At 45.9% G+C, this 13,737-nt stretch overlaps 1 protein-coding gene across 4 annotated transcripts in view; it reads right to left on the bottom strand.

Annotated features, from left to right (window-relative positions):
* CARS2 (cysteinyl-tRNA synthetase 2, mitochondrial) overlaps positions 1-13,737 on the bottom strand; it is a 217,729-nt gene that overhangs the window by 143,940 nt on the left and 60,052 nt on the right. For all 4 annotated transcript variants that reach the window (XM_029604706.1, XM_029604707.1, XM_029604705.1 and 1 more), the window contains exon 3: positions 10,126-10,243. In XM_029604706.1, coding sequence (XP_029460566.1) covers positions 10,126-10,243 — 118 coding nt within the window. The remainder of the gene's footprint in view (positions 1-10,125; positions 10,244-13,737) is intronic.

The following is a 13,737-nucleotide window of genomic DNA, read 5'->3' as shown; positions in this document are numbered from 1 at the left end:
ATGTACAGAAGCCAAAAGTATCACAGGAAACCTATATACTGCCTTGCAAGCCCCTATATTAGATGGGTGTCCCACAGATAGGATCACTTCCCATTGCCTCCATGGTTTAATGGGACACAGCCAGCATGGATTTACCCAAGGGAAGTCTTGCCTCACAAAGCTGCTTCATTTTTTTGAAGGGGTTAATAAACATGAGGATAAAGGTGAATCAGTAGATATAGTGTATTTGGATTTTCAGAAGGTGTTTGACAACGTCCCTCATGAGAGGCTTCTACGAAAACTAAAAAGTCATGGGATAGGTGGCGATGTCCTTTCGTAGATTACAAACTGGTTAAAAGACAGGAAACAGAGAGTAGGATTAATGGTCAATTTTCTCAGTGGGAAAGGGTGAACAGTGGAGTAACTCAGGAATCTGTATTTGGACCGGTGCTTTTTCAATATATATATAAATGATCTGGAAAGGAATACGACGAGTGAGGTGATCAAATTTGCAGATGATACAAAACTATTAAGAGTAGTTAAATCGCATGCAGATTGTGATAAATTGCAAGAGGACCTTGCAAGACAGGAAGATTGGACATCCAAATGGCAGATGAAATTTAATGTGGACAAGTGCAAGGTGATGCATATAGGGAAAAATAATCCATGCTGTATGTAGTTACACGATGTTAGGTTCCATATTAGGAACTACTACCCAGGAAAGAGATCTAGGCATCATAGTGGATAACACATTGAATTCGTCAGCTCAGTGTGCTGCAGCAGTCAAAAAAGCAAACAGAATGTTGGGAATTATTAGAAAGGGAATGGTGAATAAAACAGAAAATGTCATAATGCTTCTGTATCGCTCCATGGTGAGACTGCACTTTTGAGTACTGTGTAGAATTCTGCTCGCCGCATCTCAAAAAAATATATAGTTGACTAGAGAATGTACAGAGAAGAGCGACCAAAATGATAAAGGGGATGGAACAGCTCTTCTATGATTAGAGAAGAAACAGCTGAGGGGGAATATGATAGAGGTCTATAAAATCATGAGAGGTCTAGAATGGGTAAATGTGAATTGGTTATTCACTCTTTCGGATAATAGAAGGACTAGGGGGTGGGGTCACTCCATGAAGTTAGCAAGTAGCACAATTAAAACAAATCAGAGAAAAATATTTTTTTCACTCAATGCACAATTAAGCTCTGGAATTTGTTGCCAGAGGATGTGGTTAAGGCAGTTAGTGTAGCTGGGTTTAAAAAAGGTTTGGATAAGTTCCTGGAGGAGAAGTCCATTAACTGCTATTAATCAAGTTGACTTAGGGAATAGCCATTGCTATTGCTAGCATTAGTAGCATGGATTGGCCAATGTTGGACCCTCTGACTGACCCAGTATGGCAACTTCATATAGTCTCTCCCATAAATGGAATACACGCTAACAGTTTCTGTGCTGCTGCACCTCATATCCCTGAGCACACCAACAGATGGCTTTACACACAGTTTTGTCTCTAGTTCATAGAGATCCCCAGCTCTGAGGAGGAAGAGGAGGAGGAAGAGCACTCAGCCCCCTCCTGCAGGAGCAGCAGCTCTGCTGTCTGCAAGAGACCAGCAGCGGCACAGCAACCACACCCCCTCCTAACAAACAACCCCAGATCTCTACCTGCTCGGATACTGCATCCTCTCCCCTCCCTGGTAGGCTCTCCTTCCTCTTTTGCCCTGGGACCTTTGGACACTGGTCCTGAGACTGCCAGCTATTATTGGCAAGAGAGGCGAGAAGTTCACCAGGCAGCTTTCCCCAGATTCAGGCCTGCATCCCATAGCTGCACAGGCAGGTTCTGTTACTGGAGCACTAGCAGCTATTGGGAAGCAGTCCAGAGAATGGGGGAGGTTGTCTGTGGGCTGTGAGTCAACTTTGGAAAGCTGGTGGAGGTGGAGAGTGCCTTGCCCAGACTCAAACATACCAAAACACCCTACCTATCAGGCTCAAAGAGTAACAATCCTATTTATGAAAAGGCAAAATTGCAAATATTACAACAAGCCCTAAAACACCAATACACTTCCTGTTAAGAAAACTGAGCAAATCCAGCTACTGTAGGTCCCTATATAGAAACTACATGCTAGCAGAATACCTCACCTAAGTCACACCCATCAAAACACAGACAGACCCTTGCCAAATACAAAATGAATAGACCATAAAGTCTACAAATACAAATGCGCAGAAAAAAACTGAAATAAAAACTGAAATGGAAACCGTAATGCAACAATGGAAAAATAAAAACATTGCATGCCTCATAAAACATCAAGAAGCATAAAATATCAATAATAGTAAAACCATACTAATAAAAATAATATTTCAAAACTGATATACAGAACATCCAATAATTAAAATTTCAAATTATTTTTAAATTTCCCAAACACTAATAAAATATTTCAAAACATCAGACATCAAATAATAGCCAACAATTAAAACTAACAAGGATTAAAAATTCCCCACCCTCCATACCTGGGAACTTTTGATTTCCAGTCACACTGAGATTGCTGTGGATTAGGAGGGGGTCACACAATGTTTCTCCTCTCTCTCATACACACACATACACATGTTCACTCTCACACACACACACACACACACAGGCTCATGTTCATTCTCACTCACACACAAATGGTCCCTCTCTCTTCATTCACATGGACCCCCTCTCTCTCTCTCTCTCTCTCACACACACACTCTCCTACACACATTCTCTCACAGAGACATATGCTTGCACAGACACACATGATCTCTCTCATGCACATATGCTCACAGATACACATTCTCTTACACACACACACTCTCCCATACACACATGCATACACTCACGGACGCACACGTGCTCTCTCTCATTCACACAGGCTCACACCCTCACTCTCACCAGAGCCTCTTCCTCTTTATTTCCTGAGTCTGTGGGGTGGGAGGGATTCCCATGGCCGCATCCTCTCTCATTGCTGCCAAAAGACTGGGGTGTGTGGCCCCACATTTTTTTCAATCTTCAGCTGCCAATGGGATGGGTGCACCAGCAGCCTGTTGGGCCTCTTTCAATCTTTTTTTCTCTCTGTGCTCACTTCTTGCAGACCCCCTGTTATGGTTTGGCGGACCCCTAAGGGCCTGTGGACCACAGGTTGGGAACCACTGAAATTTCTGCAGAGCTTTGAGCCCGACAGATTGAAACCAGTTTTGAATAGCCTTCACTTTCTCCACATCCATCCGCAGACCATGATGAAAAACAATATAACGCAGGAAGAGCAGTTCATCCTACTCCAAAGTGCACTTTTCAAATCTGGCATATAAGCAGTTCTCCTGGAGCCTCTGCAGTACTTGTTTCACATGCTCGCAGTGCTGTGCCAGGGTGTGAGAGAAGATGAGAATGTCATCCAAACAGACTATGATGTGGGAATACAGAAAGTCCCTGAAGATCTCGTTGACCATATTTTGGAACGCAGCAGGGGTGTTGCACAGGCCATATGGCATGACCAGATATTCATAATGGCTGCACAGGTGTTAAATGCTGTCTTACATTCGTCTCCCTCCCATATTCGGACAAGAGTATAGGCTCCTCTTGAGGTCCAGTTTTGGGAAAATCTGCGCTCCGTGTAGACGGTGGAATAATTTCATGATGAGAATTAGTGGGTACCAGTTCTTCTGGGTTATGGTGTTGAGTCCTCTACAATCTATGCACTGCAAAGAGAGCTATCTTTCTTGCCAAAAAAGAAGAATCCAGCCCCTGCAGGAGATGATGGAGATATAAAAAAGTCCCGCTACAGGTTTTCCTGAATATAGGCAATCTTGGCTGCAGTTTCAGAGACTGAGAGTGAATAGACCCGGCCCCTGGGGGGCATGTTATCCGGAGCAGGTCAATAGGACAGTTGTAAGACCTGTGAGGCTGCAGGGTCTTGGCTTCAGGGTCTTGGCTTGCTGTTTACTGAAGACATCAGCAAACTCTGCGGACGATGCAAGAAGGCCCGGAAGGTCCAAAATCTGGAACTGGGCTAGGATTACTAGAGGTACAATAGGAGAGACAATGTTGTTGGCAGGAAATTCACCAACAGGTGATCTATAGGGCTTCCCAATCCACAGAGGGGCTGTGAAGCATGAGCCAGGGCAAGTCCAAGATGATGGGGTTGACTGCCTTAGAGAAGACATAAAAGGAGATACTCTCCCAGTGTAGGAATCCTGTCTGGAGCGTAATAGAAATGGTAGCCATCAATAGGCAGACAGGAAGAGATTCACTGTACCCTGAGGAGATGGCCTCAGTCTCTCTCTCTCTTGCTCTCTCTCTCCCCCAGTCCAGATCCAGCTGTGTGGCTGCCTGTAGTAACATAAGTTACTGAATATAAGTATGTTCTTGCACATTTACTGCTGTGCTTTGCAATATGTATTTCCGTTATACCAGTAAACATTATTTAATAAGTTTTATATATTATGAATGTGCCTGGTGTGCATATAATTTTATTTTATTTTATTTATTTAAAAACTTTTCTATACCGTTGCTAAGTTTAAATACCATCGCAACGGTTTACATGTAGGCACATATTTAATGTAGGTAAGTGTACTATAGTACATTCTAACAGGTGCCGTCAAAGGCTCGGTTACAATATATTATTAGACATAGTTATTTAGCGAAGTAGTGCATGACCAATTGTACCAAGGTACTTACATGGGTAGTTTTATCACACATAGTTTTATAGTTAAGCTTATTGTGGTGTAGAGTTCATAGACTAATCTACTGTAAAGTTCTAAGTACCCTGGGTCGGTGCCTTTCTGTCTTTTCCTGAATAATTTCTAATATATAATTATATATTTGTTGTTAATCACTTTTCTATATATGGCACAGAACTGCAGGTAAGAATGAAAGGGAAGCATGTGGGGGTCCGTGAAAAGCAATTGTGGATATATGTGTGGCTGAATAACTGGTATAACCAGGATAACTTGATTAACTTGAACTGGTTGAATTGGTTATAGCTGGAGACCACCAGTGCCCTCAACCAAGAAACTTCGACACCCGGTAAGATGGATGTCGCCTGAGAATTCATGGAATTCTCAGGCGACATCCCCAAGAGCGAGTTATTCACGGGTAAGCCAAGGAGGAAAAGCTTGGCTTACCCGTGAATAACTCGCTCTTGGGGATGTCGCCTGAGAATTCCATGAATGATGGCAGCTGTGGGTGGGACGCTGAGTCCATCTGTCTACACTAAGGAAAACGAAATTATCAGGTAAGTAATTTCTCCATTTCCTAGCATGTAGCAGATGGACTCAGGATCAATGGGATGTATAAAAGCTACTCCCGAACCGGGTGGGAGGCTGCCCAAGGCCCACTTAGTACTGCCCTTGCAAATGCTGTGTCCTTTCGAGCCTGAACATCCAGGAGAAGGTGTGGATGGAGGACCATGTCGCCACCCGACATATCTCGGCGGGTGACAGCATCTTGGTTTCCGTCCAGGACACTGCCTGGGTTCTAGAGGAATGGGCCTTGACTTGCCGCTTCCCCTTGCTTCTTCCCGCTGTGAAGGACGAATAGATGGTCCATCTTTCATACGGATTCCGATCTTTCCAGGTATCGGACTAGGAGTCTGCCGACGTTGAGGTGGCGCAGACGGTGAGATTCTTCCGAATCCTTATGCTCAATCTGGCGATGGTAGCAAGATGGTTTGGTTGAGATGGAAGTGAGAAACCACTTTCGGTAGGAAGGACGGGACCATGCGTAACTGGATGGTTCCCGGAGTGAGTCTGAGGAACGGCTCCTGGCAGGACAGTGCTTGTAGCTCGGAGATATGACGGGCCGAACAGACTGCCACCAGGAAGGCTGTTTTCAATAATAGTTGGAAGACCGCGGAGAGGTCTGAAGGAGGCTCCTGCTAAGAAGTCTAGGACCAGGTTGAGGTTCCATAGAGGCACCGGCCACTTTAGGGGTGGTTGGATTTGCTTGACTCCCTTCAGGAAGCGGGAGACATCCCGGTGAGAGGCTAGGCTACTGTCCTCACTCTTGGTTCCATAGCATGACAATGCAGCCACCTGCAGCTTGATGAAGTTGAGGGACAATCCCTTCTGTAGGCTGTTCTGTAGGAATTCCAAAATTGCGGGAATTTTGACTAAGCGTGGGATGATGTCGCGGTCCTCACAACAGGCTTCGAATACTCTCCAAATCCTTATGTATGTTAGGGATGTGGAGAACTTGCGTGCTCGGAGCAGGGTGCCAATTACTGCCCCCGAGTATCCGTTCTTCCTCAGGCGAGTCCTCTCAATGGCCGACTCTGTTGGCCGCCTGGTGACTTTCCTCTGGGGATTTCGCCCTGATCAGCCAATCGTCCAGATAAGGGTTTACGAGGATTCCTTCCTTCCTAAGTGTTGCTGCCACTACCACCATGATTTTGGTGAACGTCCGGGGAGCTGTGGCAAACCCGAATGGTAGTGCCCGGAACTGGTAGTGATGGTCCAGGATTGTGAAGCGTAGAAAACGCTGATGCTCTTGATGTACCGGAATGTGCAGGTACGCTTCAGACAGATCAAGGGATGTAAGGAATTCTCCCGGTTGTATCGCCCTTATGACCGAGCGTAGGGTTTCCAAGCGGAAGCGAGGAATCTTCAGGTGGCGGTTGACCGACTTGAGGTCCAGGATGGGGCGGAACGTCCTTTCTTTCTTGGGAATGATAAAATAGATGGAATAATCTCCAGTATTTATTTGTTGTGAGGGCACTGATGTTATAGCCTCTAAAGGCGAGTAATCTGGTCAGTGTAGCTTCCACTGCCGTCCTCTTGGAGGGGTCGTAGCAGGGGAATTTCACAAACTTGTCCGGAGGGATGTGGTGAAAATCCAGATAATATCCCTCTCGAATGATGGCTAGGACCCACTTATCCAAAGTTATCTCAACCCATCTTTGGTAGAATAGGGCAAGTCTGCCCCCTATGGCTTCTTCTCTTGGACGGGTCTGCTGATTTTCATTGTGGGGTGCGGTTGGGACCTGGCCCCGAGCCGGCTCCCCTTTTGTTGTGCTTGTTCCGAAAGGCCTGGCTCCTGCCTGTGGGGCGAGCCGCTTGGTATGTGTTTCTGTATGGGTTGAAGCGCTGTGATCCTCTGCCCCTAGAAGTTCTGGGGAAGGGTCGCTGTTTCTCTTATTCCTGTCCTCCGGTATCCACGGCAGTGGGGATTCACCCCATTTGTTGGCTAGCTTCTCTAGCTCGCTTACAAACAGGAGGGTTCCCTTGAAGGGCATCCTTGTGAGTGTCATTTTGGACGATGCTTCGGCCGACCAGCTTTGGAGCCAGAGTTATCTTCTAGCTGCCACGGCAGATGACACGCCTCTAGCCGTGTTGCACACCAGATCAGAAGCAGCATCCATGAGGAAAGATACTGCTGGTTCCAGGGCTTCCCCGGGAGTGTTGTTCCTAGTCTGTGATAAGCAGGCGCATGTCACCACGGCACAGCAGGCCGCGATCTGTAGAGACATAGCGGAGACGTCAAAAGACTGTTTGAGGATGGATTCCAGACGTCTGTCTTTGGCATCCTTGAGCGCTGTTCCTCCCTCGACTGGGATAGTGGTGCACTTCAAGACCACGCAGACCATGGCATCCACTTTCGGACATGCTAGGAGATCTTTGGCAGCGGGGTCCAGAGGGTACATGGCTGCCAGGGCATGTCCCCTTTTGAACGTGGTCTCCGAGGCATCCCACTCCAGGTCAATTAGCTGCTGGACGGCTTGTAACAGTAGGAAATGACGGGAGGTCTGATGGAGTCCCTCTAGGAGGGGATTAGTCTTAGGTTCCCCCAAGGCACTTGTGCCCGGGATAACGAGCTCTTTCAAGCTGTGTGTGACTAGGTCTGGAAGCTCGTCCTTGGTGAAGAAACGCCTCATGGTTCGGTGGGGTTCGGTCCCTGGGGGGAGTTCCCCTTCCTCCAGGGGTTCTGAATCATTGTCTGAGTTGTCCGTGTCCCCGAAGGTGGGGCTTCTGGGCGGTGGAGGCACTTCTCTGGGCATAGAGTGTCCCGGTATGTTGAGGTCCTCTGGCTGAGGCTGTAGCCGTGTTATCGGTGACGAAGGTATGCAGATCTTTGAAAAGTTCCACCCAGGAGATAGATGCTGGGTCTAAATTAAGAGGCGCTGTGTCCCTGGGGAGTCCCGTTTGAGGGAGACTCCCGCTGGGGGACGCAAGGTCCGGCATACTGTTCGAGAAGCTGGATCCCGGCACCGGCTGGGGAGGGCCATGGGCTGAATCCCCCAGGGCCTCCTTGCACTGTATACACAGGGCCGTAGCCTCCTCATGCTGCGCAGCTCTGATGTGGCATGCTGGGCAAAGGCCCTGAGCCTTGAGCTTATTCTCCGGTGGTGCCATGGCTTGTGCGCGTAAAAAATACGGGGATCGGGCGGCCTGGTTATGCGCTCTGGTGAGTCGAGGTTGTGCGCGTAAATCGGGTGCGTACTCAATAAGATTTGTGCGCCGCTGTGCGCATGGGCCAAACTTATACGCAGTAGGCATGTGGTTCAGCGCATCACTATGCGCACGGCAATTATGCGCGTGCCAATGTCTCGCCTCGGGACGGCGGACAGGGCAGCGAACAGGTCAAGATGGCGACGGCGACCACGCGGCCAGTTTGGCGACCACCTCGGAGGGTCCCCAAATCTGACCAGGGCCTAGTCCTGCTAGGGCTGATCACCCCGGTGGCACTGGCGCTGGCTGGCGACCTGTGTGACTCTTCGAACTTCGGAGACTTTAAATAAGTTTTCTACCTTACCTTGTCTCGGCGTTTCACGGTCTCGTTCCGGGCGGTCTCCGGCTGCGGGGGGAGAGGGAAAATACCTTCACTGTTGCGCTCGAAGTTGCACCCGCTGCCTCTCAGCCTCACCCGTTGCCAGGGGCTAAGTCCATGCCGAGAGTCGGCTGTCGGACCGAGGCCGACCTCTGAGGGATCGCGGAAATCACCTCGGGAACTGGGGGAGGGACCCAAGAGGTGTCACCGCACGAGAGCAGGGCTCATCTGTAGAGGTAAGATTTCTTCTTGTTTTGGGTTTCTTTGGTAAAATTACTCTAACACTGTGCGAGCGTGTATAGAGTCCCTAACTGCTATGGAGACGGAAAATACTGAAGAGCTGCACTTCCTGCAGGGGTATATGTACTAGGGCTGACGTCAGATTGAAATTTGATCCATCTCCAACTGCTATCAGGAGTACACTATACCCAGTGATCCCGAGTCCATCTGCTACACGCTAGGAAAAGTATTTTTCTATCAACATACAATCAAACTGTTGAATTTGTTGATGGAGAATATAGTCAAAGCATCTAGCATAGCTGGTTATAAAAAGTTTTGGACAACTTCCTGTAGGAAAAGTTATTAATTATGGGTTCTGTGAAATCTATCATTTATCCCAGGTAGTAAGTAACAACAAATTGGATCTACTTTTTGGGATTGGCCACTTAGCTTGATGGATCTTTAATTTGACCCAGCTTGTCATTTCTTATGTTCTTTGCAGATGAATTGAGAGTTGGTGACTGACATTTTCCATCCACAGGCCAAAAATCTGCTAATGGATTCTGGAAACTGAAAACGGCATTGTCCAAATCATACTCAATTGTTTTTGCACTAGAGGAAGATACAGAGGCAGCAAGTGGAGAAAAAAAGAAAAGAACCTCACTAGTAAGAAAGCTAAAATCAGCACACAGCTAAAACCTGATGAGAGCTACAGTCCGCATCCGTGAAGCTGCTCAGATAAAAAAAAGACTGAGCGGGCTGGTGAGGCAGCAGCTATATGGGAATTCCTACTCATGCTTGGAAAACCTTCTGGGTTTTCCTAAACTCTGAGATGAAGTACCGTCGGATGACATCACCCCACCGGTGTGACTGATTTTAGCTTGCTTTTCAACTGAGAATATGGAATTGTACTCTTTGGTCTCTTTCCACAGTGAAAACAAGCAGCAAAGAGTCTAGGGTGAATGCATATTCATTACTGAATTAGGGGTGTGTGAGAATAAGAAAAGAAATAGAGCAACTACTTGGATAATCTATCACATCCCATCTCTCAAGATTAGATTTTTGAAAAAGAAAGTATATAAAGGTAACGTCTTGATACTGCCCAGTATTTTATTGATATACTATATTTTTATTTTAAAGTGATTATTATATTTACCTCATTCGCTCTTTTGATTATTTTGTCATCTATGTCTGTGATTACCATCACCATGATCACATCGTTCCCAAAAACCTTGGTTAGAATTCTTCGTATTATATCAAACCTAACATAAGAACTGGAAAAAGAAAAAAAAATTAGACTGATTCAGAATTTGTACATATTTTTATCACATATGTAGTCTCTTCCAGCACCTATATATGTAGATCTGTACTACTCCAAACATGCCTTGCAGCAGCAACCATCTCCAACACCCCATACACAATGTGAAAGACATTACTGGCATTACTAATGCATAGTTTTCTGAAATAACCAGAACTAACTCATATGGCACTGGTCCTTTGACAGAGATGTTCTGCCCTCCAGATGGCACTGGTTTCCAAACCCAACATTTTAATGTCAACCTAAAATTTCCTAAAATTAAACCCCAGAAAAGTAGCTAAGCAGAAAAAAATATTGATAAGACTAGGGCATGTTTAAAGATGCAAGCATTTACGACTATGAAGGTGCCTTCCTCAGAAAATGTACAAAATATGAAGGAAATTTGAAACTTGGTACCTTTAAATATTTGTTAGCATTAAGCGAGGTATCTCCACTACTGCACTACTTTGGATGTTTATTTCTTTTAACTAATTTTATTTTGGTGGGCTAATATAGTATTTATTCCTTTTCTAGTTAATGCAAATCTAAAATTCTAGGGAGACAAAAGTAGGCTTGTTTACCTGTAAATAGGGTTCTCTATAGACAGAAGGATGAAGGTGCCAACATGAAGGTGCCAACAACCCAGCTCTCAGAACTGAGTAAAATCCTGCTGAGCATATGCAGGAATTCCCATGTGTGAACACTTCCTCGTGAGCCCCTCAGTCTCTTCTAAATATTAAGTTTTAGTTAAATAATCCACTCTCTAGGGAGGTGGGGAAGTATTAAGAATAGCTAATTCGTCCTGCTGTCTACCAAGAACCCGGTTTACAGGTAAGAAAACTTGTTTTTTCCGTCAACAAGCAGGCATGAATTAGCCATTAGGTATGGCGGGTCCCAAGCTGAGGGTTGTGCAGTGGAAGCACTTACTTAAAACAACCTGAACCCAACCAAGGAAAGAGTAGACTACGAGATGAACAGGCTGCGTAAAACTGCCTGCCCAAATTTACTGTCACCTCGGGACATTCTGTCCAGACGACAGTAATGGGGTATGAAGGTGTGAACTGATGACTAAATAGCAGCTTTGCAGACATCTTCAGTAGAATTGGACCTGAGATGAGCCACTGAAATCGCCATGGCTCTCATTTGATGAGATTGACAGAACCTGTAATCTGTAAATCAGCACTACAGAATCTGCTGGCCAACTGGAAAGAGTTCGTTTGGCAACTGCCATCTATTGGGAACAAAGGACATGAGCAGTTGGGCTGCTTGACTGTGAAGTTGAGTCCTCTTTAGGTAATATGCCAGGACTCTTTTAGTACAAGGAATGAGGTGCCTGTTCTCCTTTGTGAGCATGAGGTCTTGGAAAGAACATAGGTAGCACAACAGCTTGGTTAATGTGGAATGCAGACATCACTTTCAGAAAGAATTTAAAGTACATTTGCATAATATTCCAAAGGACCTTCTGGACAATCCTGGAGATCAGAGGAGTCAATGAACACATACATAGCAAGCCAACATTCCAGTTTAGCAAAAAAATATCAGGAGCTGATCTGTAGCTGCTCGGATGCATGGAGTACAGCTTTCTGATCTTCCTGTTGACTTCTGAGGGAAACAGGTCGATAATCAGCTTTTCCCAGCAACTGAACATGCTGTCCATAACTCTTTCATCCAAGGATCAATCATGAGGTTGTAACACACTGCTGAGGCAGTCCACCAATGTATTCTGAATCTCCAAAAGATAAGTTGCCTGAAGATGGGCACTGTGATGTTCTGAACACCACCACATTTGGATGGCCTACTGACAGAGGGTGTAAGAGCCTGTATTTCCCTGCTTATTTATATACAACATGACCACTTAGTGGTCCATCTGGATTCTCTTTCCCAAGAGGAGGAGAGAAAAAATTTTCATAGCATGCTGAGTGCCTTGCACTTTCAGGTCGTTGATCTGCAGGTGACACTCTACTGAGGACCACAGTCCTTGAATCCAAGATTCACTGGTATGAGCCTCTCCAACCCCTTGGTGGGGACATGTCCATGATGGACAGCCAGTGTCAACAGATGCAGGCCTTGAACTGCTAACCATGGAGTTTTGGGCCTTAGGTTTCTCCGTGTTTCTCAACATCTTCTTATTTTCTTCTGGTTTTTTTTTTTGTTTGTTTGTTTTGGGTTTTGTTATTTTTTTAACTTAAAAGTTTTATGGGCTACCAAGGCGGCAGCAGAACATATTCTAGCAACGAAGCACATCAAGACACTAGGTCCTAAAAAATAGAAGAGTTATAGAGAGAGACTGTGATATGTCCCTGCAGCACTCAGACAAAGAAATATTGAGAAGCTCACCAAACAGCATGCACATGCAGGAATTCTAGCACATGCTCAGTAAGACTTTTACTGAGCTCAGAAAACTGAATTCTTGTCAGCACTGTAGATGACTTCACCCATACATGATGGCTAGTTCATGCCTACTTGTCAGTAGGGAAACATCTCTATCAAATCCAAAAAATCTCCCTGAAATATATGCAATAAATACAGGATAATTCTAGATATTCTGTGAGGCAAACGTGCAAATAAAATGCTGTAGTCATGACAGCTTCAGGAAGTCTCATCACTGGAGTTTAGTTTCTATGAGGTTCTCATTACAATGACACTGCAACTAACCTCTGCCTTTTTGTCTCTAGGTGATCTTACTGCTTTGGCCCAGAAGGATTGTTATAGTCTCTACCAGGGGACAGCCTCAATTCGTACCAGCTCGGAATATCTCACTCTGCTATTCTTCTTTTGCTCTTTGCTCCAGGGGTGATCCAAGAAACTACAGACCAGTTTGCCTGACTTCAGTGCCAGGAAAAATAGTGGAAAGTGTTCTAAATATCAAAATCACAGAACACATAGAAAGACATGGTTTAATGGAACAAAGTCAGCATGGCTTTACCCAGGGCAAGTCTTGCCTCACAAATCTGCTTCACTTTTTTGAAGGGGTTAATAAACATGTGGATAAAGGTGAACTGGTAGATGTAGTTTATTTGGATTTTCAGAAGGCACTTGACAAAGGGGCAGATTTTCAAAGCCTTACGCGCGTAGGGGAGTTACGCACGCCAGGCCTTTTTTTTTTTTAAGGGCCCAGCGACGCGAGTAAAGCCCTGGGATGCATGTAAGTCCCGGGGCTTACAAAAAGGGGCGGGGGCGTGGCCAGAGGCCTCAGACACATCGGCCATTACTGCTGTGCCGGAGGATCGCGTGCCTGCAAGCTGCCGGCACGCGCAAAAGGTAAAATAAAAGTCAGGGGGGGGGGGGGTTAAAGTAGGGCTGGGGGGGGGAAGTTAGGGGAAGGGGTGGGAAGATTAGGTTAGAAGCGGCCAGGGAGGGAGCGGGGAAAGGCAGCGCGGCTTGGCGCACGCAAGGTGCACAACTGTGTACCCCCTTGCGCGCGCAAACCCCTGATTTTATACAAAATCAGGTGTACATGTGCGCACGCCA

The sequence above is a fragment of the Rhinatrema bivittatum genome, chromosome 5 (genome assembly GCF_901001135.1).
Source record: "Rhinatrema bivittatum chromosome 5, aRhiBiv1.1, whole genome shotgun sequence".
NCBI lineage: Eukaryota > Metazoa > Chordata > Amphibia > Gymnophiona > Rhinatrematidae > Rhinatrema > Rhinatrema bivittatum.
Note: the sequence above shows the minus strand (reverse complement) of the source record. Positions and strands in the feature narration are given on the sequence as shown.